Source organism: Uloborus diversus, unplaced genomic scaffold (genome assembly GCF_026930045.1).
Source record: "Uloborus diversus isolate 005 unplaced genomic scaffold, Udiv.v.3.1 scaffold_1071, whole genome shotgun sequence".
Classification (NCBI taxonomy): Eukaryota; Metazoa; Arthropoda; class Arachnida; order Araneae; family Uloboridae; genus Uloborus; species Uloborus diversus.
The window spans coordinates 3,175-30,505 of NW_026557734.1; the positions used below are offsets into that span (position 1 = coordinate 3,175).

Sequence of the window (27,331 nt, forward strand, 5' to 3'; positions counted from 1 at the left end):
CATTTTCACACAAGTTTCCAAATAATTCCAGCAACGAATCCATGATATCATCATTTAAAGGTTTTTCCAGTAAATTTAACAGAGAGGACAAGACAGATTTCTCTAGTATTTTGGCACGACCATTACCTATAAATGAAGAACATAGATATCAAAAGATTTAAAATCATGTTTTATTTACATCATAGTTGTAATTAAGTTGTTTTTGAGCATTTTTTTTTTCATTAATTTTAGAAAACTATGATTAAAAATATACATATAGAAGAGAAATGTTTGTTCTAAATCTTTTATGAAAAATATAATATTCAGGAAATAATGCAATTCTTTCATTTTCATTTCCTTGAACAAGAAAACTGATCTTAACACTAACTTATTAGTATGATATAAACAGAAAACTGAAATTGATGTTTCTGTTTTTTCATTGTAAAAGCTACAGGAAGAAATTTTGAATGACAATTCATGACAGCTTAGAAGAATATTTTCTTACATATTGCCTTTTTTTTTTTTTCAGCATTAGCGCTAAATAAAGCTTTATTAAATCACTACCAAAATGTTAAAAATACTGGTAGCACAAAAATAGCATGAAATGTCCTCAAGAGAGACAGAACACAATTATAGATAATTAAATTAGAATAAAAAAGTTTCAGCTAGATAAATACTTATTTTAAGCTAACAATAACCCATATATTAAAAAGCTTTTTGATCTATACCTTAAGAAAAGATGTTTCCAAGACAAAATTCAACTATTGAATATACAATATTTCAATTTAATAAGTCATGTTTAAATTATTTGGGGGAAAAAAAACCTAACTCATACATAAGGAATAATGTTTACATACTGCTGTCAGCTAGGCAGCTCAGAACCAAAAGACAGTGAGTTACAACATCTTCGTCAGAACTAAATTTTAAAAGATACTGCAATAGCACATCCAAAATTCCTGCTTCCACAGCTTGCTCTTGAATTTCTTCTAGGGAATAAAGCACAACAAAGATCAAACATATTGAACCATATCTAATAATCTATAATACAAGATAACTTGACAAATAAGTGATTACATCAAAAAACACACAAAATTTTTTATAAAGCATGAATATTAATTTTGACACACTTGTTATAATTAGCTAAAGTAATAAACTTACATAGATAGAAAAAGGAATTAATTAAAACATAAGCACTTACAAAATTACAAGTTTTTATTCCTAATGCAATCAATTCGTTACTGTTAGTGGTAAAATTATTTTTAAATGAAAAAAAAAACTGTACCTATAAAATCAGTTATGAATATGAACTAACTAATCTTACAAAAAAAATTTTTTTGTCTAACAAGTATTTCTGCCAAAAAGATGTTAATTTGCAAGAATATCATATTTACATTTAATAAAATATGTGAAAATATTTTTTATTAAAAACAATTAGAAAAGGGACTAAAATACTCAAATCACCAATTGTTATGTGAACAACACAAAATAAAACTCTCCGTTTTTTCTCATAATGAAACGAAACAGTGAATAACATTCATATATTTTTCAAAGAATAAATTTGATTGAGATTAAACAGGGTGTCCACCCTAAAAGTGGATCGATAGCTATTTCCTAAACCGTTAAATATAAGCGTATAGTTCCATTTTGAAAAAAATCTTCAAATTGTCCAAAGACTCAAAATTTATGAAATGTTTGTCGAAAAATCACATTTTGAAAAAGTTACCACATTAAACTTTTCATACTGTCCCACAGTCCTAGCAATGATAGTTAGTAAAACATTCCGGATACACTAACATTTAGAACAAAAAAAATTCACTCTTCTACGACCAAAATTGACCGAGTTATAAAGTTTTGAAAAATCACTATTATCAAAAATTTTATAATGTCAGCAAGATAGTTCTTAAGTGGATGTATGCGAATTGACTAACTGTGTTAATAGGCAAATTGCGTAATCGGTTCTTGTTATCAGGAAGTATTATTAGTGGCTGAAAAGACTTTGTGAGAGCTGTTTATTAGCTTAAAGGTATATTATTTAGGATTAAAAGATTTTATTTCAAGAACCTTTTATTTTCATCCGCAAATATCATTAAATCCGCAAATATCATTAACTAAAGGACTTTTTTTTTCACTTTTTCCAAATCAAATATTATTTATTGAACGATTAGAGTGATTTTCTTTTCAAAAAGTTTTTTACGTTCTTCTATATCCAATATATAGAAGAAAGTATTGGATTCGTGCAAATTTTCAAACTTCGAATTTTGACGGATTCGAATGTTTTGAGGTGTTCTGAGTCCATTTCGACCATTTTTGGAGAATGTGAAAATGTCTTTGTGTGCGTCTGTCACACCAGTTTTTTGTGGTTGCTCTACAGCAAAAACTACCGTATGAAATTGAACGACATTTGATATATATATGTGCCCCTATGTGAACTTGTGCCCATTGGTTTTTGGTGCGAATTCCTCCAAGGGGGGTGGAGCAATGGGACATTTTTTGAGTTATGAGTGCCTGCTATTCCCAAGGAAGTAACAGTCAGAATCAAACAAAATTTGATCCATATGTTGCCCCTAACAGGTACAGGTACTGATTCAATTTTGCTGTAAATTGCTCAAAGGGGGGTTGAGTTATAGAATGTTTTTTGTAGGCAATTGTGACTGCTGTATCTCAAGAAATAATGAACGGAATCAAACAAAAATTTATCAATTAGTAGCCCTCAGAAGGTATAAGAAATGATTTTATTTTGGCGTCAAAGCTGAAAGGGGGGTGGCGCAGTCGAACGATCGTTTTTTTCCATTGTGAGTGCCATATCTCAAGAAATAATGCTACCTTCTGGATGAAATTTCGAATAAATGTGAATCCATATGTAAACAGGCGTTGGTTCAATTTTGGCGCCAATCGCTCCATGGGGGGCTGACTTATTTATTTTTTTTGTGAATAAAAATAGCTTTATAATTGTAAAAAATAAGAAAGATAAATCATAATAGACTGTCTGCATATTTCGGGTGATTTTAATAGTTGGAAAATGACCAGAAAGTCGCAGTGATTTAAAGTTTTTAACTGTTGCCATCTTGTGTTTGTTAACAAATAAATTTTTGTAATTATTTTAAGCAAGGCTTTTAAAATAAGTTTCAATTTTCATTCTTTGCTTTGCTTTTGAGATGAAATGGGAATTGTGATGGTCGTCAAGTTATGGTGTGTGTAATTTTGTTTTTGTTGGGAATATTGCTTCCTCATCAAGCATGGGGTGGGATCAGAATTATAAGATATAGAAGAAAGTTTCGTGATAGCCACAACATATTAGTTATTTAATGTCAGGGGATTTTTGTTTTTTATTTTTTTTTTCTTTTTAGTCATTTGGCTGATTATCCTATGTTTACTAGGTTATCAAATTATCCAATACAGTCGAGCCCGCTTAATGGAATAGCCAATTTTCCACAAAAAATTATTCTTTTAAGGGGAATATTCTATAAAATAATAGGCACCAATGGTTAAGTACATTGAAAATATTAATCGGGATATTCTTTTAACCTATATTCTAATAAGCGGGCTTGACTGTACTTACATTTAATTGAGACAATTGTGTTTGTTAATTAAAAATGACGTTCTGGTTTATAAGTATTTAAACAGTAAAACTATGAACTTTTAATCAATGTCTCCCCAGTTTCGCTGACATTTAGTTTTTACCACCCTGTTTTTCAGTTTTAATCATACCTTTTGATACATTAAAGGGGGGAGGAAATTTGAAATGTCGGCAAAACAGGGGATAAACCTTTTAAATGACTCAAAATAAAAACTTTTTCAAAAAATAAAAGCTTGCACCGAATTACATAGCAAAATAAATACAATTGTGTTTGTTAATTAAAAATGACGTTCTGGTTTATAAGTATTTAAACAGTAAAACTATGAACTTTTAATCAATGTCTCCCCAGTTTCGCTGACATTTAGTTTTTACCACCCTGTTTTTCAGTTTTAATCATACCTTTTGATACATTAAAGGGGGGGAGGAAATTTGAAATGTCGGCAAAACAGGGGATAAACCTTTTAAATGACTCAAAATAAAAACTTTTTCAAAAAATAAAAGCTTGCACCGAATTACATAGCAAAATAAATAAACTATTTAAAGTTTTGAAATATTATATTTTTGATTTTTAAATGCATTATCATCAGAAACATCAGCAAAAGTAGAAAATAATTAATTTGAATTTTGACATCTTGACTTCAAATAATGATTTTTGCAATCATGAATCATGATAGGACTCTAATCGTTCAGTTTCTTGTTTATACAAATTTACTATCGCAAATGTAACTGCGAAAAACATAATTTAAATTTTCACAATTCAAATGAATGCCAGGGGCTGGATGCAAGATGTTGTGTGCTTAATGCTGGATATTGTATGCTGGATGCTGTCTTGGTCTAAAGAGGATTGTGTAAAGTCGAGAGGGTTGGGTATAAATCAAGTCGATTCCCGGGGACGAGGAGTCACCGTCCAGGAGGTGAACCCTTGTGCGGAGGCGATGGCGAGGGGACTTCAAAAAGTAGAGGATATTAACTACAGTCAAGTGAAAACAAAAAGCAACTGTGATTACTTAAAATAAAGATCGTCTAAATCTTTTATTGATATAAAAAAGAACAGAAATGCATAAAAAGGACATTCATCATGAGTGAAAATACAATTCAAATATAACACAACTTGAAAGATAAACATCACTATCAGAACAATTTATTTGAATTCAAAATGAGCCATTAATTAAAATGCAAATTTTTCCTTTATTAGAACACAGTAACTTTAAATGCAGTGATAACATTTTTGCATGAATTTGAGATTCAACACTTTTTTTAAAATCAAATTCTCATATGGAAATTAGATATTACTGAAACAAAATGACAAAAAATAAAGATTTTTAAAAAACCCTTTTAATCCTAAATAGATCATTGAGCTTATAAACAGTTCTTGAAAAGTCTTTTCAATCATTGATAATGCTTATTAATAAAAACATAATAATTTCTAATGACAAGAATCAAAATAAATTTAAACCTATTAACACACTTTATAAAGGAATACTACCGTAAAGGAATACTACCGTAAGTGTCTGTAAGATTCAGCAAACAACCCGATGTTATGGTACGCATGTTGTCTGGGAGATTTTCTTTCTCCAAAAGATTTCTCAGCAACTGAATAAGGCGATCAACACCATTATGTTCTTTGACTAAACTACGAGCAAGATCTGAAACAGATGAGACAAGGTAACTTAAAAGACAATGGGTTACACATTTTACTTTGTGTGTTTATTAATACAAATTATTTTATACTAATCTTTATACATAAAGGGCTACTTCTGTCCGGATGTCCGGGGTAAACTTCACAACTACTGGACGGATTTTAACCATTTTTTCAGCATGGATAGCTAAATTATCAGGGAACAACTTAGGCTATAATTTATTGCTAAAAAACTTAGTTTTAAAAAGTTATGGTGGAAAACAGTAAATTTCATGTAATTTCCCCACTAAATGATCAAATATAAAACCCATTGTTAGGAAAATTCGTTGCCTAACAACAGCAATATTAAAAGTAATCACAATTAATATTTTTAATCAAGGCTTCTCTGGAAAAGCATGACATTTATTGCTTTCTTGGGAGTTGTATCCTCATCTTTATACATAAAGGGCTACTTCTGTCCAGATGTCGGGGGTAAACTTCAAAACTACTGGACGGATTTTAACCATTTTTTCAGCATAGCTAGCTAAATTATCAGGGAACAATTTAGGCTATAATTTATTGCTAAAAAACTTAGTTTAAAAACGTCGTGATCGAAAACAGTAAATGTCATGTAATTTCCACATCAAATGATCAAATATAAAATTCATTGTTTCGAATATTCGTTGCCTAAAAACAGCAGCATTAAAAGTAATCATAATGTAAATTTTTAATCAAGGCCTCTCTGGAGCAAGCATGACATTTATCTTTATACATAAGGGGCTACTTCTGTCCGGATGTCCGGGGTAAACTTCAAAACTACTTGACGGATTTTAACCATTTTTTCCACATAGATAACTACAATATCAGGGAGCAACTTAGGCTATAATTTATTCCTTAAAAACTTAGTTTAAAAACATTGTGATGGAAAACAGTAAATTTCATGTACTTTCCCCATCAAATGATTAAATGTAAAACTCATTATACAAAAATTTGTTACCAACAACAGCAATATTAAAAGTAATCATAATGAAAATTTTGAATCAAGGCTTCTCCGGAGCAAACATGAGTTTAACCCTGCAAGCGGCCGTGACGTAAAATTCCTTCACCCAGCGATGTATTGAAGAGCGGGCGTGTCGAAAAATTTTGCCATGAATATTCTTCCATAGAATTTTACGCCGCAGCCGTTCTCGAAGCAGAATATTCAAGGCCAAATTTTTCGACCCGGCCGCTCTTCAATACATCGCTGGGTGAAGGAATTTTACGTCACGGCCGCTTGAAGGGTTAAAGTCATTTAAACATTTGGAAATTCTACTTTTTGCACACTTAGGAAAACATAGTAGAGAGTTTTTTTTTGTGTGTGTGTGTACTATTTAATTCAATAAACGCAAAATTTTGTTACTGATCTTTGTTAGTTCATATTTTGGAAATTCTTCAAATTTTTATATGCTTCAATTCGTGCTTTCGTTTTTAAATGAATATTCGTTGGTTCTTTATACTTATTGCTATTTCACTTTAATGGGTGAGGAAGAAGCTCGATTTTTAACCACGTCAAAGCGGTATGTTTTGAGTCCTTCCAATTAAAACAGAAAACGAAAAAAAGTAGCGATTGTTTCCTCACAATTATTACTGACCCAGGCAACGCCGGGTATTTTTGCTAGTTTATACATATAGCCCTACATCCCGCAGTAAGTTACCTCCCTAAGCCAGGACTAAGGCAGGAATAGGTTTTTTAAGAGGTTTTCCACATAAAGCTCAGTTACTTCCTATTCTGGGCTGATGAGTGCTAAAAAGCACGATACTGCAGTCCTTGGATGGAATGACTGAGCTGGTGGTGTATTTTATGTAAAGCCCTATACAGTAGACCCTCGTATTATGGGGTTTCGATTATACATGGTTTAAGATTAGACACCTTTTTTTTATTTTACGCGGATGAGTTTTGGTTTTACGCGGATGCCAGGGTTCATACTCTATTTGGATGAAAAAATTCCATGACTTTTCCAAGACTTTTTCATGACCTTGTTACATGAAGAGAATAAATAGTAGTACTTAATATCAAACTTGTCAATTTTCGGAAATGAGCATTAGCAAAACTTCTGCATGAATGCCACTACCTTATTGAAGCACTTACTTGTGATTGAAAAAATATCAGTGTACACCTAAAAAACTAAACTATTCTTATTTGTCTTTGTCATATAAATTTAAGTAAAGTAAAAATACAGTGAATGTAATATAATGACGCTTAAATGTTTATTTATTTATTTATTTTTTATAAACAAGTAGAATGATAATGAATGGGACAAAGTTTGAATGAGTCATCACTGTTTCCATAAATTTGCTTGAAAAGTTGCCTTTTAGTGTTAACTGTTCATTTAATTATCTACATAACTTGACAGTATTTTGGTACTTTACAGCAAAGCCACATTCTTAAGTAAATTACTGTTTCTAAACCAGATACTTATTTGAAAAATATATTTAGTAGTAAATAAATCTTCTGATTCATACTTACTTGATTACTTATTTGCACATTTTCAAATGCATATAAATTAATAGGTTCAGAAATTCCAGAACATAGGGTTTAATTCCTGACATTGAACGTAGTAGTGGGTTGCATGGATTAGTTTTGCGGGCCATATGTTAGGCACTACTGTTTTAGAGTATTAGAATATTCCTATTTCTGTATTCTACCGCCTGACTGAAAATCTCAATTTTCTAAAACCTTCAACAAATTAAGATAAACTCTGATAACTTTAATAATAAAGTTTTTAGGAGTGATAGAAGCGAACTTGAATACAATTGAATTGTGTTTTTTGAGAAGGCGAAATCAAGAATATAAGCAGAGTTGAAAATAATGGTAAATTAAAAATGAATGATGTCTAAGCAGTAAAATTCTATGGCAAAAAAAAAAAAAAAAAAAAAAAAAAAAAAGACGCGGCTGCTACTAATGCTCTTTTGGCTACTGTTGTTTTCTCTTTATCCAGAACATTTTTCCATGATCTTAAATAAATTTCCATGACTTTGAATGAAAATTTCAATTTTCCATGACTTTTCCAGGTCTGAAATTTGCTTAAATTTTTTCCATGACTTTCCAGGATTTCCATGACTCGTACGAACCCTGGGATGCGGCAATGCAAACAAATAACATTTTCCTCTCTTTCAAAATCTAAACTCCTAAAGGTTACAGATTACACGCATTAAACTGCATTTTGGAGTGCTAATAACCAAACTTGGGCCCCTGGAGACATTTTATGCGATTGTTTCCAGAGCTCTTTTCTGAAGTAAAGTTATTAAACTTGCACAGTTCAGAGCTTACTGGAAGAATAGCTTTAAGGAGTGACAAAGGAGGCCAAAACCAACGAGGATACCGACTTTGGTGACACACAACCAAAAGCATTCACATTGAAAATTTTGAGCCATTCCTAGACAATAGAAATGATCTTTCTGGTTTGTTAGTGAAGGAAAAATCTATCATGGAAATGACGCAAGTGATCATGGATGCGTAATTGCTCTGCTAAGAGTTACAGAGAAAAATTCTCAATGACTGCCAAAAGACTATCAAAGCCAACTCTTTTTTAAAAAAACAGAACATGAAGTTAGTTTATGTTTTCCTTATGCATGCTGTGCATAAAAATCAATCTAAGCACACATTAAACTTTTCATACAATTACAATCATCACTAGAATGAAGTATTTTTTTAGCTACGGAACCTAACCCCTATTTCAACACTACTATTAGTTCTCAATTTACGAGGTTTCGATTTACGTGGCATTTCCGTGGAACGTAACTCCTGAGTAAAATGAGAGTCTACTGTATGTATTACTAAGTTATGATTAATATATATCACAATAAAAAGTAGGTTCGAGTAGAAATACAGCATTTAACATTCACACTAGCTGGGATGGTGCGGAAATGACTCTTCAAAGATAACAGGGGTCTGAGTAGTGATTTCAAAAATTTTAGGACACAGCTTTGTTACAATTTTAGGACATTTTTAGGACAACAAATATCAAGTTTTTTAAAACTTGAATGAAATTTATAAATTTGATTTTTGTAGTGAATGATAAAACGTTTCAAATTCAATTTTGAAAACTACAATAGAATGCATTCAATCTTTTATTCTTTAACACAATGACACATTATGAAGTAGAAATATATACCAGTAAAATATATCCAATTGCTTCTTTACTTGCCTTGTTGTTGTTTTGTCAAAGTGAATTACAAAGAATAATGAAGAAATATCCCTAATAAGGATGGATTTAAGGTAGGGTGCAAGTCAAATTGTATTATATACTTAACTTTTATCAGATAATTTGACACTTTTTGCTATCTCAGAATAATCAAAAATAACCCTGTAAATTAAGATAAATCATTTACAGATGCAAATGAATAATTGTTTTTTTACGGCAACTAAAACTAAGAAAACTTCCACTTTCAAAATTATCTTCAAGAGTTACTTCAGATTCTTATTTTTAACTGTTTCAAATCCAAACCAAAATCTTATCAATCACACAAATATGAATACTTTCAATATTTTACTTCAAAAATTATACAAGCTTCCCTTTCCTTGATTTGAAGTGAAAATAAAATAACATAAAACAATTGTTACAAAAAGAGAATAATTCAAAAACCACTTTACCATTATCGTAACATATGTTTCCCAATGCACGACATACTTGGAGTACAACATTTGAATCATTATTTGACAAAAGTTCCAAAAGAGGGTACTATCACAGCTGCATCACTGCAATTTAGCCTTCCACTATCTGCATTGAAAAAGAAATTAGGTTGATTCTTCCAGAATGATTATGAAATACTAGTTGCAGCCACTAATGTAATTTTTAAGATTCACACAGACAATACTTGCAAAAAAAAAAAAAAAATAATAATAAAGCTTGTGCATTATATAAAAAAAGGGAATGAATGAACAAAAGTTGAAACAACTTCACTTCAGTAGCAATTTTAATGAGTTTACCAGTTTTGTAATACCTAAATAAAATTAATTGAACTACATCATTTTATGTATGCACACATCTAAAGGAAAATGATAAGACTTATTTAAAAAACTACAGTTGGCTCTCTGTTCAATGACGTTCTATTTAATGATTCTCTCTATTTAAGGCAGGGTTGTCCTATTTTGTCCACCTCGGAAAAAACCGCCGGTAAAAACTTGGAAAAAACCGTCCCGGACAAAATGTCATTTTGTCCCTTTCGTCCACTTTATCAGTAAACTGAAAGTTTTGAGTTAAAAATTTGAAGTTTGAAAATAATAAATAATTATTCAAATTTTTCCTATTTAAGTAATATTTTAATATAAAATAGCATACATAAATATGTATATAAACAATTGATTGTAAAGAAAAACTACTTGATATTAATAAAAGAAATGTTGCCATGAAGTGAAATCTGTTCTTGCAATACAAATACGACGATCAGCAACAGGCTCTGACTAGGCTGTTCCTAGTAAATTTATTAGTTCCCAATGAAGATTAATGGCCCTTTTAAAGTTATCTACCCTCTTGTCTATTACAGCCTCTTTCCAAACACTGTTCTGAGTACCCACAACCATACTTAAGTAGTAATTTTTCTTAATTTGTATGACATTAACGTATCCATAAAATATGCTGAGTACATAAATAATTTACTATGGGGTGACATGAATAAAAACTCGAAAAATATAACTGTTTGAATATTTTTAGTCTATAAATCTTTGTTTTGTATGTATGTCTCCAAGCATTTCATTTGACTTTCCCATTGAGTTTATTTTCTACTATTGTATATAATAGTCTAATCATGCCCAATAGCTTATTCACATTGGTAAATTTTATTACTTTTAAGTAAATTATGATCTAAAATTAGCTGCACCAATGTGTAATTAAGATTTTTTTTTTAGATTTATGAAATTCTAAAGCTAATGATTCTATTTTAATTAAATGATTCATTTATAATAAAAAATGTATAGACTAATATATTAATGTTATTACACTACAACAATAAATTTATGTACGGTACGTATAATCAGTTTATTTTTCATTTCGTCCACTTCGTCCAGTTTTGTCCATTTTCTTCCGGCATCCTGGACTTTTTACAAAAAAGTGAACAAAATAGCAGCCCTGATTTAAAGACAGCTTTTCACGGTCCCGGATGCTAAATTGTAGTTTTAAAAGAATTCTATTTAAGGCCACATTCTACTTAAGGACGATTTTTTGTAGTCCCTTGAAAGTCGTTAAAGAGAGACTCATCTGCATATTTTTCAACGACAAGGTACAAAAACAGCGCTATACTGCTGTGGACAGATAAAAGGCAGTATCTTCAGAAATGAGTTTTCGAGGTATTTGAAGAATGAATTTTGGATTCAATACTAACAATAGGGAAATGTTGTATTTGAATGTTTTTTTCACACAATTTTTCCGCGGAAACCAAATAAGAAAGCTTATACCATACAGTCGGATCACCGACTTATACGAGGGATGCGTTCCAAGACTCATCGCATAAGTCGAAATTTCGTGTTGTGGAAAAGGGTATGTATATGATTTTTTTTATTAACATATCCAATTATTTTAGACACTTTTAAACACTTTTTAAACTGTTTTTAGACCATTTTTTAACTTCATATTACCGTTTCTTCTATAAAAAGTTGAATTTTTGTACTTTATTTTTTAAAAAACTGCATTATTCAACATAAAATACTGTTACGATGCACAAAATCAATGATCAATGGGAGAGAGAGAGACATAACATAAAACAGTACGGTACGTACAAACGTACAGTATGCTGTAGTAATAATAAAGTGATGCTTTATAATAGTAATCCAGTAGATACAAAAAGAGCTACATTTATAACTTAAAGATGATGATTTATGCTGCTCAATCAGATCGTTATTCGAATATATTTCTAAATACAGTAGCTTTGCATTTACATTTATAATGTTTATACAACACCCCTCTTTCAGGGTCTCTATAATCTACAATACAAGAGCAGATCCCAGTTTCATACTGTTTGCATTTTGCTTAAACACTACTCTGCGAGCTTTATGTTAAAACTAAGTTCTGGACTTATACGGATTGCCTTCTCTTGACTTTTAATCATACTTATGAAAGATTCACTCATACCTAATTGTCGTACCACCTTCAACCCATTTTCCGGTTGTTCAAGTGTATGAAGAATCTTTACCTTTTCTAAAATTGTCGCAAACTTTCACTTTTTGTTTCCATCTTCAAACTTTAGATGAAACAGCGTGCCTAAGTGCCATAGTATTTCCTCACCTTTCATATTTAGAATAAATAAATGAAAAATGAGGAGTGGTTACACACACTAACAAAGCTATGTTTATTGGACGGTGTGTGGGAACTTGGGCAGTCAGTTATACTAAATGGATGAAAGTACATTCACAAAGTCAATGTTTAGTAATCAATAACGAAACCGGCACCACGATTCCTTTCCAAATATTTTCGTGTTGAGAGCGAGAAATTCGCTTTAGCTCTGAAATTCCTTGCTCCTGAAAAACTCGCGTTATAGCCATTTCGCATAAGTCAAATTGCGTTGTAGTGGGAGTCGACTGTAAAGCAAAAAAAAAAAAAAAAACTTGCAGTTACTGCACTTTACCTGCCCACTGCAGTATATACAGTAGAGAACCAATTATCAAAGATGTTTGAGATCATCACTATCGCGGATACCTGAATTTCCCGGTTTTCTGGATCGCTAAAATACCCTGTTAGCTGATTGTTTATGAAACTCAAATTACAATAATATTGTAATGCATCTTAAAATATGAACAAAAACAGTTTAGATAAGCTTAGAAACTTCAAAATATAAAAAAATGTTAAATGGAAGAACTATTTAGAAACCTAAAAATATAAAACATTCACCAAACCCTTAAAAAAAAGATAAGTAGATAAAAAATAAACAAATAAAAATTGACAATACTATGCATTCAATAATGTTTTAATGAAGAAAATGAAGGGTAAGATACTGCTTATGAACGTAAATGTGCAATTTTTTTTACTAGTCTGTGAAAAGAGCTGGTTTTCGCGAACGCGTTTTTTCTTTTCTTTTTTGTAAAGGTTTTGTTTTGTAGATTACAAAAGTAGTTAATTGTAGCTTTTGTACTGAATGAGTACCAAAAAAAAATTCCTATTTTAATTCTTGCAGCATTATTAGTCTCTCGTTTAGCACTCTTTAAATTCCACGATGCTACCCAAAAAATTTGCGAATCTGGAATTCTGCGTTTTCTACTTTTCACGCAGTCACTTATCCTAAAACGGCACTAATAAACGGCCATTCAGAAAAATATTGCATTACAGTCACCCCTCCCTACTTCGCGCTTTGACTTTCGTGGCTTCACTACATCTGGTTTTTTGGTTGGATTGTGGTTTTTTCTAGTTTCTTTTTTTTTCTTTTTCAAATATAGTAACCTTTTTTATGCGCTAGTGTAAACTTTTTACTACAAAAGTGTATGTCTTTTAAGTACGGTGAGCTCTTTAGAGGGGCTGCAGTTGAACTACTTGAGGGAGTGGAGGTATAAAATCTCCGAAGAAAGTGAAGGGAATCGATATCTCATTTTAACTAACAGAAAAATATAAATCACTGTACTATTACTAAGGAATAAATACATCTGTAGTGTAGATGGTGTTCAACAATGTACTAGCTTTTTAAATTGTACAAATAATAAATATTATGAGGATGAATGTTGAGGAAAAACAGAGGCACATATGGTCACTAAATGCCAATTAATTCATCATCAAACAAGTTAAGCTATTTTCATAGATTAGTAGTAGCGTGTAATAGACCAAGAGCTGACCCCCCAAAACGCGATTTATCTCTTTTATGGCTTGTGGCCGGTTAAAATAATAAAAAAATGCAATTAAAAACTTTGGCTCGAATCCCCCCACTAATTTAGGGTCACACGGCTGCGTGGGTGGATGAAAGGTCAAAAAAAAAAAAAAAGAAAAATATTAAAGTGATGAGTTAAATGGCTAAAAATTATGTAATAACATTAAATTTATAAGAAAAAACATGTAGCGAATTTCTCCCTCAGCTATGTTGGGGCGAACGTGGTGGCCCCCAGGGATAAAGTATCAATTATAAAACTTTTAAAAAAATGATCACTTTCGTGGGGGGGGGGGGAATTTTACAGGGTATTAGTTTCATTATTTTGATTGCCAAAAAAAAAATCCCCCCCCCCCCCCCCCAGTAACTACGGGTCAATTTGTCAAAAAAAATTTTTTTTTGTTCCTCTTTATTTGGTTTACGTCGAGTATTATTCAAACTTACGCATGACTGTTTAAATTGCAACCCCCCCCCCCAAGTTTGAACGTTTATTCGATGAAAAAAAACTTGTAGCAATCCCCCCTCCACACCTATGGAGGGGATTGCTACGCGGTGCGCGGTTTTACAGTGTGGTGCCCCCCCCCCCCCCCAGGGATGAATTATCGATTAAATTAAAAATAAATGATCACTTTCGTGGAGGGAATTTTACAGAGCATACATTTAATTGTTTTAATTGCAAAACAAAATCTCTCCTCCCCAGCAATTATGAGTCTACTAGCTGCATTGCCAGGCGTTGCACGGTCTACCTCAAAAATGTACGTGTATTCGGCGTTCCAAGCATTTTATACAATTATATAAATTTTCCCGTTTTCATTACATTTCTCATTGCTGCTCCACTCCTATTAGTCAAAGTGCAATGTTATATTTCCTATAGCCTTCTCAATAAATGGACTATTCAACACAAAATGAATTTTTCAGTTCGAACCCGTCGTCCCTGTAGACCAAGAGCTGAGCCCCCAAAACACGGTTTATCTGTTTTATGGCGGGTGGCCGGTTAAAATAATAAAAAAATTTAATTAAAAATTTTGGCTAAAATCCCCCCTTTCCGCCCACTATTTTTGGGTCACACGCTGCATGGGTGGATGAAAGATCAAAATAAAATAAAATTATTAACCATGATAAGTGAAATGGCTAAAAATTATATAATACAGGGTGGTGACAGGAAGTGTGAAAAAAAGTTCCCTGACTTTTCCCTGATTAAGTTCACCAAATTTCCCTGATTTACGTTACCAATAGTAATGGTTTCCTTTCTTTGCTCTACTTGAAATCCATTGTATGTTTGTATAAAATACAGTAATTTAAACGTTTTTAAGTTGTGTAAAGTTGATGAACTAAAGATATATTTAAAAAAAATGCTACTTTTTCAACAAAATGGCAAAAAAAAAAATATCAAGTCAATTTTTTGGGGGGAAAAAAAACGACAAAACAGTATATTAAATTCTTCTACAATGGAAAGATACTTTGCTTCCAGAAACCCCTTAGCATAAGAATTTTAAGAAACTATTAAACTCACTCTTAAAAATGTATGTGTATTTATGGTAGAACTGAAAAGTATTTGAAATTATTTTGAACTAAATTTTCAAACAGTATAATAACTGTTGCAAGAATAACAAATAATAGTGAAAGAATAGAAGTAATGTAGTTATTCTTATATAACAAATTGACATATTTATGCAAAACAGATGAAACCTTTTGACATCCATTCATAGGGAGCTTTTCTCTAATCAAGAACATAGGTTTCAATGAATGAATACAGCATTTTAACAATAAAAAAAAGATATTTACTTAAGTATACAAGTTAACTCTATGTCAAATGATTTAAGTATGTAACGAAAAAAATCTTAGATTGCTTTTGTAACAAACAACTTTGAAATGCAAGAAAAAAAAAACAGAAAAAAAAATTAATTAGTTAATTTCAAAATATATAAAAGAAGAATACAACTTGGTTATAAAATAAAAGAATCATTTAAGTCTGAAAAAAAAGAAAATCCTTATAATCTGCGGCGACAGCAAATAGTATAATGGTAAAAAACAAAGTTTTTTTTGATTGAAAGTTTAGTTTTAGCAATTAAATTTAAAAAATGAAGAAGTAATAACTTTTAAGCTTTTATCAGTATTAATTCAAAAACCAAAGATTTCTTCTTGAAATCATGATTACAGTACGCTAATCACTTCGAGTCAATGGAATAAAGGCAAAGGAGCTAAGGCATTAATGAAGGCTTCCTCTTTGCCTGTATGGTTGTTTATTTTACCTCGCATTAAAAGCGTGAAAGGAAATTTCAAGCTAGGTGAAATAAACAACCTAACAGACGCATAAGCAATCTTAGGAAGTTCATCTTGTGGTTAATAAGTAAGATTCAATACTTTGACGTTGAGGAAAAAAGATGTACAAATATGCGGCAGTGTATAATCGCACCTCATTAATTTTACTTTTTTTTGAACAGATAATTGGCCAAAAATGCGTAGGGAATAAGGATACTTAATTTTGTAAAGCAAAAAAAAAAAAAAACTTCATAAAAACAATTTTCCCTGATTTTTTGCTATTTTTTCGAAATTCCCTGATATTTCCCTGATTAATAAAGTTCCCTGACTTTTCCCTGATCTCCCTGATCTGTCGCCACCCTGTAATAACATTAAATTAATAAAAAACCATGTAGCAAATCCCCCCTCCAGCTATGTTGGGGCGAATGTGGGAGCCCCCCCCCCCCCCAGAAGTGAATATCGATTGTTAAAATTAAAAAAAAAAAGATCACTTTCGTGAGGTTGGGGATGGGGATTTTTGCAGGGTATTTGTTTCATGATTTTAATTTCCAAAAAAATCTCTCCCCCCCCCCTAGTAACTATGAGTCAATTTGTCAAAAAAATTATTTTTGTTTCTCTTTATTTGGCCCGAGTCGAGTACTATTCGAACTTTCCCATGACCTCTTAAATTGTAAAAAAACAATTGCAATTATTTATTCGGTAAAAAAAAAACACATAGAAAATCCCCCTCCCCCCCCAACTATGTTTAGGGCGAACTTGTTGCCCCCCAGGAGTGAATTATCAATTGATTAAATAAAAAAAAAAATACTTTCGTAGAGAGGGGGGGGATTTTCTCAGAGTTTACATTTGATTGTAGCAGGAAAAAAAAATCCTCTCCCCCCCCAAAAAAAAATGTTTTTAATTTAAATTAGAAATTTTGAAATATTTTTCAAAATGAAAGGAAGCAAATCAGCGTCCGTACATCTGCTTCTACCATTGTGTGCTCAGTATGAAAAGAAGGAAGGGGAAAGTATACGCCTGTGATGATTTCTTCTTGCTATTTCGAGGGCAGTTTCGTCAGTGATCAACTGTAGCCAACACAGTGAAGTCGTTACAGCTATTGGTTTTTCTTTTCGGAGCACCCTGTACCGCATCCTTAACCCATTAATGCCGGTTTCGAAAAAAACAATAAACTGTGATAATTTTATTAGTATTTATTTATTTTATGTCTAGTAAGTGCATTATATACAAATTTAATTTTTTCCCGTTAAATTTTCTATTTTTATTTTTATGGTAGATTTTTCTACCAACCGGCGTTTGTATGGTGTGAGCACATTTTGTTTGCAAATTTTACATTTATTGTTTGATTGCAATAATTGCATTGATTACCACTTATAATTATTAATAATTGTAGAATATTACTTACACTTACATAAAAGAGTTTTCTAATTACAATTTCATTTATTTCAAAAGAAAAAAGAAATGTGTTCATTTTGTAAAATAAAATTTTTATGAAATATGAACTTGAAAAAATCAATACTAAAAATGTAGTAAAATTTTGAATTGAATATATTTTTAACTGAATATTTATGCATCACAATCTTCTCGGAAATGAATAGCGAATCTTCTTTTCAAAAAGTCTGGAACATTCGCCATTCTTTTACAACACTTTGCAGAAATTGCCCCCCCCCCCCCCAAAAAAAAAAAGTAAACCTCCACATTTTTTTTTTTTTTGCAACAATTTCTAATACCGTATTCTTCTACGGATCAAAAAGGTCTATCCGACAGATGCACTTGCTATGTGTTTCAATAACTATGATATTGGAATAATAAAATTATTTTTCTCAAAAGCATCTCATTTACTGCTTGATTCACATCATGTCCTGAATACTTTATTGCTTGTAATTGCTACTGCAGTACTGCCGTTCCATTTTACAGCATCATCTTTATTGCAGCATTACCACATGCTGTTCTTGGTTGATTGTGTGTGTATTTCTTCATTTCATTTCTTGAACCCAATGGAACATACATTTGTATACTCTTTCAATGTATAAGTTGAAAGAATATCATTTAGCACAGGAATAAAAGTAAAAAATTGCCCATAATGGCATGCGTTTCCTCTGGTACTTAGGTTCTTATTATTTTTCCATACTGTACCAATATACTATACAAATACTATACCAATACTAATATTTTATGCTATACCAATTCATCTAGGTGACGCAATATGGTACCGAAAAAAATAAAAGTCCGTATTACAAGAATAACACCCACAGCTTATATTCAAATCTAATCGAATTTCCTCTTATCAGCTTTTTGCGTCCATGACGTCCATAATAAATTAACAACACTACTAAAATACTTAAAAAATCTTTTAAAAATATCACTTATTTGTACAAATTTTAGATTAAACACTTCATTTGCCCGAAGCAAGACAGTGACTACATATTCGCCGGCTGGTACAATTTTCTACCATTGAAAGTAAAAGAGAATTCATAACACGAAACAAAGATAAAAACAACGTTTTAAAAGTATATCTGAATCAAATACACTGTTACAATTATGGTACAATTTTTAAACCTTTTTGAAATTACTAAAATACATGCAAAACTTGCATTTTACTTTTTGACGGAAGACGAATGCTTTTGGAGTTATGATTTATTCAAGTTTTAAGCCTACTGTTACGACCGTTTTTAACAAAGATACAGTAAACATATTTTTTTTCCCTTTTTGTGATTATTTACTATGTAAAATGTACAGCTATTGGGGAGATAGCGTCATGTGAGGACGAATTATAATTTTTTTCTCGGTTGGTATATTTTTTGTACCAACCGGGCATGAATGGGTTAAACTGAAAACGTAAAAAAAATCCTAATATATTTTGATGTTTTTTATATTATGAGTGTTTAAAAGGGTAATTTTAAGTGTAGCCAGCCACCAGATAAAAGATAATGTTTTGACAGAAACTTGAAGGATTAAAAGTTTCAAAGATTCGAAAACACTGAAAACTGAAATTCCATGATTTTGATTTTTCCGAGTTCTTAACAGAAGCAGATTTATATCATTGAGATTGCAGGAACATTTTTATCAAACTAGATAGACACTATCACAACCAATATGCCGAAGGTAAATAAATCTATATGAATTTCCAAATTATTATTTTAAATATTCATTTAACGCATCGGATTGACACATTAACATTTACAAGTAAAAAAATAGTTATTGCAATTTTAACATAAAATCACTTTTGTTTGTGAAATAAACTCATAATTACTGGGGTAGGGGGAGATTTTCTTTTGCAATTAAAACAATTAAATGTATACTCTGTAAAATTCCCTTACGACAGTTATTTGTTTTTTATTTAATCAATCGATAGTTCACCCCTGGGAAGCACCACATTGTAAAACCGCGCACCGCGTAGCAAACCCTCCCCCCCCCCCCGAATAGATTGGGGGGGAATTTGCTACGAGTTTTTTTAACGAATAAACATTCAAACTTTGTTTTTTGCAATTTAAGCGGTTAGGCTAAAGTGTGAATAGTACTCGACTCGGACCAAATAAAGAGGAACAAAAAAAAAAATTTTTTTTTGACAAATTGATCCATAGTTACTGAAGGGGAGGGGGGCAGGGTTGGTCAGATTGGACCCAATTGGGTTGGACCCAATGGGTTTTTTTGAAAAAACCCATTTAAAAAAACCCATTATTTAACCCACTTTTGGGTTTTTTAAAATTTTCTGGGAAGTTTTTTAAAACAATAATTAATTTAAATACTTTCACAATTTAAACTTCTTTTTTATTTGTTCTTCACCACAGACAATGGACATAAAAAAGGAATTTTGAACTTTAATAGTATTTCTTAACTCTTAACAGCATTAAAAAAATACTTCAAAGATTTTAAATAAATATATTTAACTTTTTCTTTAACTGGTCAATAAATAACTCAAATTTTCTGGACTAAGTCCTGTCACGTCTGATTTTCTCGATATTTGCAGATTGTACAGAAGAAACTACGCTAGCTATAAGTCTTTCATGTGAATTATTTTCTGCAAACCAACATGTCACAAATCTCAAATAAACAACGTATATGTTTTAGAAATTAACAGGTTTTTCAAATAGTCGAACAGAAAACAGAATAGGATGTACAATACTTTCATTATCTTACAAAAAGTTTAATATTTCTTACTCTGTACACAGAAATAGAAACAGTCAACATAAAGTTCAAAGAAATGTCTTGATTAAGCTGAATTCAGTAAAAAGGGATTTAAACTACTTTGACGTTCTACAGTAGTTTTGCATAACAAAATGAAATACAATAAAGTAAAATGCAAAAAAGAAAGAAAAAAAATGTAGTAATTAAAAACGAACAATAGATTTTATCACTCGAGAAGTAACTTTGCTCTAACTGTTGGTAATCATGGAAACTAAAAAATCTTAAACTTCACTATTCTTGGGTTTCGTTGTCTTTTTTACTTTTCTTCAGAAAACGCTGAATTTTCCAGTATTTTTACCCCAAGACAATTTTTGTGCTTTGTCCATATACTTACACTACAATATGATACAAGCACCCCATTTTCCCTAAAAAAAAGACAAAAAAAACCCACATTTCTTTTAAAAAACCCAGCTTTAGTTGGGTTTTTTTGGGTTTTATTTAAAAAAAACCCAAAAAACCCTGGGTCCATGGGCTTTTTTAAAAAAACCCGGGTTTTTGCCAACCCTAGAGGGGGGGGGGAGAGTTTTTTTTTGCAATTAAAACAATTAAATGTATGCTCTGTAAAATTCTCTCCACGAAAGTGATCATTTATTTTTAATTTAATCAATCCATAATTCACCCCTGGGGGAGGGGCACCACGTTGTAAAACCACGCAACGCGTAGCAACCCCCTCCATAGGTGTGGAGGGGGGATTGCTACGAGTTTTTTTTTTATCGAATAAACGTTCAAACTTTGGGGTTTTTTTTGCAATTTAAACAGTCATGCGTAAGTTTGAATAATACTCGACGTGGACCAAATAAAGAGGAACAAAAAAAATTTTTTTGTGACAAATTGACCCATAGTTACTGGGGGGGGGATTTTTTTTGGCAATCAAAATAATGAAACAAATACCCTGTAAAATTCCCCCCCCCCCCCCATGAAAGTGATCATTTTTTTTTAAAGTTTTATAATCGATACTTTATCCCTGGGGGCCACCACGTTCGCCCCAACATAGCTGGGGGAGAAATTCGCTACATGTTTTTTCTTACAAATTTAATGTTATTATATATTTTTTAGCCATTTAACTCATCACTTTAATATTTTTCTTTTTTTTTTTTTTGACCTTTCATCCACCCACGCAGCCGTATGACCCAAAATTAGTAGGGGGGAATTCGAGCTAAAGTTTTTAATTGTATTTTTTTATTATTTTAACCATACTAGGCCATAAGCCATAGTTTATAGTTTATGGCCATAAGCCATAAAAGAGATAAATCGCGTTTTTGGGGCTCAGCTCTTGGTCTATAAGAACTAAAAGTGTGTGTGTGTGTGTGTAGTTTATTTCCCAATAATTAATAATGTGATATCTTTTTAGTCTAGTGCATTGTTTTGTGCAACATATTGAAAACTACAAATTTAATGATGGCTAAGGGTGCTATTTCATGTTTCTCTAGCCTGCTCTATCTTAAAAACCCATTTAAATAGTTATAAGTTTTATGTGCACAAAAAGGAAAATATTCGGTTTATAAATATAGAATCCTACTTCGCGGAAATTCAGTTATCGCGGTAAAGTCTGGAACGAATTAACCGCGATGAACGAGGGTTGACTGTGTATAGTGTGTCAGTACTTATTTCTTTAGTTTTCAGTTAGAATAAAATTGGGGAAATGTCTTGTTTTAGGGTGTCTGTTTCAAGTTGTATTCGGGAAAATATTTGGGAAATTTTGCCTAGCATGTAACATGACTCTTCAACTTTAAAGTTCCTTTTTGTACTGAACTTTCTGAATTATTTTATACACTATTCATTAGTTTGTTCACTATTTTATTCACTAGTAATACAGTATTCATAAAGAAATCGTTGAGATTCTTGTAGGTATTTCGAAAAAACGCTCACTTTTTCAAAATTTCCCGAAAATACACATTTTTAGAAAATAGTAGGAAAATTGAACAAAAATGTTCCAGTTTTCTTGGTCCCAGATAAAAGGTTCTGTACTGTAATTACCACCTTCATTATATATTAAAACAGAAAAAAAAATCATTACTTTCACTCAAGGTTGTTTAACAACACAAAAAATTAAAGATAAGTTCACATTTATGAAGAAATAAACATAAAATTAACTTACCAAGTTTGGCTACTTCAGCAAGAATTTCTGCCACTAAGGCAAATGTAGAAGCTGAAAAACGTTCTCTCGACTTTAAGATGAGACAAAATGTATCAACAATACCATTTTTTATCAGATAGTCAACAACAGACTTTTTATCACATCCTATATTTAAAAAGACAGTTTCTAGTTAGTATATAAACTGTATACAAAATGCATTGTAAATTTTAGAGCATAGTTCCTAAATGATTCACATAATTTATTTTGTAAAATTTTTTAAGTTTCATTTTCATTAAACTGACAGGGTTTCTTCTTCATATTCTGAATTACATTGTAAATGAAAACTTAAAACATTTCTTAGTATTTTTAGCTTTTAGACTTCTTTACTAATAAATAAAGCAGAAAGGCTGGATGTTCAAAGTTTCTACGAGAATAAGAGCTGTAGGAATTGTTTAAAGAAAACCAAACTCCAAGGCTTACTTTAAGCTAGCCAAACGATTCTAAATAATTTAGCTCAAGAATAAAATAAAAAATTAAATACAAATATAATTTACTTTCAAAACAAAAATTTACTTTCGCATGTTGTTTTGTCATTTTTCATTTTTTAAATTTCAAACATTTTTGAAAATGCACTTACTGTTGTGATCCAAACCTTTTTATTTTGTTGAAAAGGATTTAAATTGAAATATTATAACTGAAAAGAAAACGTCATCTGCTTTTATTTTTTTTAGTTTTTATCGAACTATGTTCGATAAATTACTAAAATATTGAATTAGCACGTGTTTTCTTTTGTGTTTAATTTTGGAAAAAGTCTTATTTTGCGTTTTAAATCTGAAAATGATGCGACAAATTCAGTGACTAGCTTACAATGAAAAAGTATGTGACACCTAAATAAGCAATGTAACAAGGAGCTGCAGTAACATATCTGAATTTAGGAGTATATCATTTTTTTGCGCAACATGTTAAAAATTTCTACCTTTGTTGTGAAAAGTGCTTCTATTATATTGTAAGTTCAATTTTAATTGTAAAGCATATGGGTGATTCTCTAAAAACCTGACATTTTCCAGTCACAAATTTTTTAAAAATTAAAATGCTGAAAAAATTATACTTACTCTTTGTTAGGAACTTATTAAGGGAAAAATTGTTGCAAGCAAAAGGAAGACATCCCCCCCCCCCCAAACACTTTATTATTAAATTTCGATTTTAGTGAAAATTATAACTCTTGTTTTCAAGATGAAATCAATCAGCTCGTAGCGTTTCAAAATCTTGCACTATTTAGATTGCAATGGCTCACTTTAAATGAAAAATTATCATATAAGCTTTGAGCTACAATATGATTAATGTGAAAAATCAACATAAATAAAGCACAAATTTTGAAGAAAATACAGCATATAGCTATTTCAAGGCTAAAATGGAGCCTCTTCATCAGTGCAAAAAGCTCACAAACACAACCGAGAGTCGCGAGAGAACTGACAACAGCGTTAGTGAGCACTGGTATTTATACCAAGGAGGGCCAACCAATAGGAATTCAGGACAAAAGAGAACAAACAACCAATCAGCAAACGACATGTCAACCCCCGGGCTCAGCTCCATGGTTGCCCCCCTTGCTCTGAGCCCTGGGGCTGACATGTTGTTTGCTGATTGGTTGTTTGTTCTCTTTTGTCCTGAATTCCTATTGGTTGGCCCTATTTGGTATGAATACCGGTGCCCACGTAGTTGTTGTCAGTTATCTTGCGACTTTCAGTTGGGTTGGTGAGCTTTTTGCACTAATGAAGAGGCTGCATTGTTGCCTTGAAATAGCTATATGCTGTATTTTTGCTTTATTCACATTCACAAGTTTTAAGGGGGTAAAAAAATGAAGATGCACACACAGGTTCAAGGGCTCAAGAAAATGAAGAGAAGAAAGAAAGGGAGGGGGGGGGGGAACGAAGGTGGACACGTTCTAGGGTGCAAATAAAATAAAATGCAGAAAAAAAAATTCAATAGCGGGGGAAAAAAACAGAAGGCGCACCGGTTTGACGGCGTAAAAAACAAAGGTGCACAGGTTCAAGAGCGTAAAAAAATGAAAGAAAAAATAAAAAAGGAACGAAGTCACACAAATTTGAGAGCGTAAAAATAAATAAATAAATAAATTTAAAAAATTCTAATAATAAAAAAAAACAAAGGCACACAGTGGGCGTTCGAAGGTGCACAAGCAGAAGGGCACACAGGCCCGTGGGCCAGTCCACCCCTGCTCAAAGACCTGTCCACGATAGTTTATACAAAAATGCATATTAAAACTTATAAAAAATGTATCGTACATACTCAAATTATTTTTAAAAAATTAATGAATTAATAGAAATAATAACTTTTATGAAAATTTCAATATTGATTTTTTGATTGCTTTTTATAGTTTTTTGTGTTTTTGTTCATTAAGGTTTACTTAATTCCATATAATAACTGCAGTAATTGTTTTTACATTTAAATATCATTACTAGTAAATAAATTACTTCCTTCTTAATTGCTCTTTCTTTCTTTATTAATTTTATTAAATATATATAAATAAAAATCTTACCGATCCGTGGGTAAAAAATCATTGACAAACGTAGATTTAAATTGCTAAATATTTAGCTATTAATTTCTAATATTTTCGACAGATGGCAGTAGTGATGGTACCGACTGGACACATTTTGCTCTATGTTAAAAGCTAGAAGTTGAAAGGCATTTAGTATTTAGGAGGAGTTGGAAAGAAAACATCCAATTCTGCTTTGTTTTTGGAAACTTAGGCTTAAGCATTGTATCTACTTTCATCTTGTGAATGAGCAAAAATGGCGACTACGTTTCACAGGTTGTTGAAAAGATTTTTCAATCAAAAAACGGTTTTGACCCTCTCATCCTCAGGCTTGTGATTCAGAAGCAGTTAATTGTTTTCTGCCTTGTTGAGTTTGTGCATAATACCTGTTCACCAGAGGAATTTTTTTCTTGGGAACTATTGAGGACCAAAAATGGCGTCTGCAGAAGTTTTTTTTTTTTTTTTGGGGGGGGGGGGGTGCCACTTTTTAATTGCTAGTGTAATTTTGCCTTAAAAATTTTTTAAAATTTCAGGAAACATCAATGAAAGCGAACATTAGATCTCATGGTACAAAATGCCCTAGGAAAAAATTGGAAAAAAATATTGGGCCAAAATTGGAAAATACCGATTTTCCCCCCGACATTTTCACCCATCTCATTTTCCCTGACAATTCCATTTTATCTCAGAGCGTACATACCCTGTGAATGAAATACTCACCTTCTGCAGATAACTGCTTATTTATTGTCGTTAGAATTTTTTGAATTTCTGGAGACGTTTTATTCTCTTTGATGCCAAGATTCAACTTATACAGTGTGTCCGATATCTCTTCTAAAAAAAGAATACAAGAAGCAAATTAACTTTTGAGTCAGGAGTGGAATAATATTTTTATCAAAAGCAATTTGCTTTCAGAAGATAGTTGAGATTCTGACTCCTGCTAATTTGTGACTTCCAGAATTGAAATTGAATGCCTTTATATATATTTATTTCACATAAATTCAAGAGAAATTTCTAGTTATCACATAGATTCTACAAGAGAAACTACTAGATTTCAAGTCAGAAACTAAGTTACAAATCTTGGTTTTCTCAGACCAAAGTGGGTAATTCCATATCAAATCAACCAATGGTCAAAACGTCATGTCTTTAGATTTTGCTCATTTTTTGTTCCAATGGAATATTACCACAACAGAGAAAATATACAAAGTTTTGGACTTTTTCACTCATTTGTTTTCGAATTATAATATTTTAAAGTTTTGACGAAGTTGAAAATTTTTCCTGACACATTTTCTTTAAACGGCTGTAATTAAAAAACTATTTTACTCAAAGAGTTAAAACTAGTAGTGTTTTGTTCTGTGTTTAATAAGGTTTTATAAAATATATGACATGACCTAGTTCTACCTTTTTCTTTTTTTTAACATTTTTTTTGAAAAAAAAATTTTTTTAATTTAAGAAAACTCAAAATCAAAATTTTTAATTTTTTTTGAAAAAAATTTATGTTATTAAGACTTACTTTAGCAACATTTATGCAAAGTTTCATGATGGCATTATTGTGGTATCATAAGAAAAAAAAATATTTCCTCTTTCAACATCTTTATTCATGTAACAATTCATACTGCTTGATCAGCTGGATCATCCAAAGGGGGTGGAGGGATGGCAAAGATATTGCCATTAAGATTTTAAGGGGATGTTTAAGGGACATTTTTCTCTGTAAAGAGGTTACATCCCTGTGGGGGGGCTGTATAGTATTTGAGGAGGTGTTATTGGCACCCTTTGCTTGATTCCTTTAAATATATATGCATATGCAGGTTTTTTTAAATAGCCAAGAATTAAAATTTATTAACTGAAAATATATTAGTCTACTTATCGGATGGCAAATGGTCCTTAATCAAAAGTGTTGAAATAATTCAATAAAGCAAAGGTCTCCAATCAACATTTTTTCAATCCTATGATCATGTGTTGATACAATAGAAGGGCTTGACCATCATGAGTCATGCTTCAGCACCTACATCACTGCTAAGTAGCCATCCCCTAAGTAGCCACTTCCATTCATCAGCTGCCTGCTGTAACAAATCCTTAGGCTTTCTCCTGGTGTAATATGAAACCAGTCTGCTTTCTCCCACTACAGAGGCATTGAAATCTTCAGTACTTTGTATATTCTTGGACAGTGAACATTCTAAATTTTACTGCTTGCTTTCTCTGAGAAATTATTTTCCAAGTTTTGTTATTTTAATGTTAAATTTATGCATATTTTTGTTGTTA

At 31.4% G+C, this 27,331-nt stretch overlaps 1 protein-coding gene across 1 annotated transcript; it reads right to left on the reverse strand.

The window, feature by feature from the left end:
• On the reverse strand, positions 1 to 27,064 carry LOC129232099 (rap1 GTPase-GDP dissociation stimulator 1-like; the record flags this gene model as incomplete). The annotated part of the gene is given in 8 exon segments (XM_054866335.1): positions 1 to 126; positions 837 to 965; positions 5,059 to 5,202; positions 9,808 to 9,892; positions 9,894 to 9,934; positions 22,546 to 22,689; positions 25,793 to 25,903; positions 27,052 to 27,064. Coding segments are annotated over 8 exon segments (793 nt in total), but the record flags the coding sequence as incomplete, so codon positions are not given.
• Between the last annotated feature and the right edge of the window lie 267 nt (positions 27,065 to 27,331).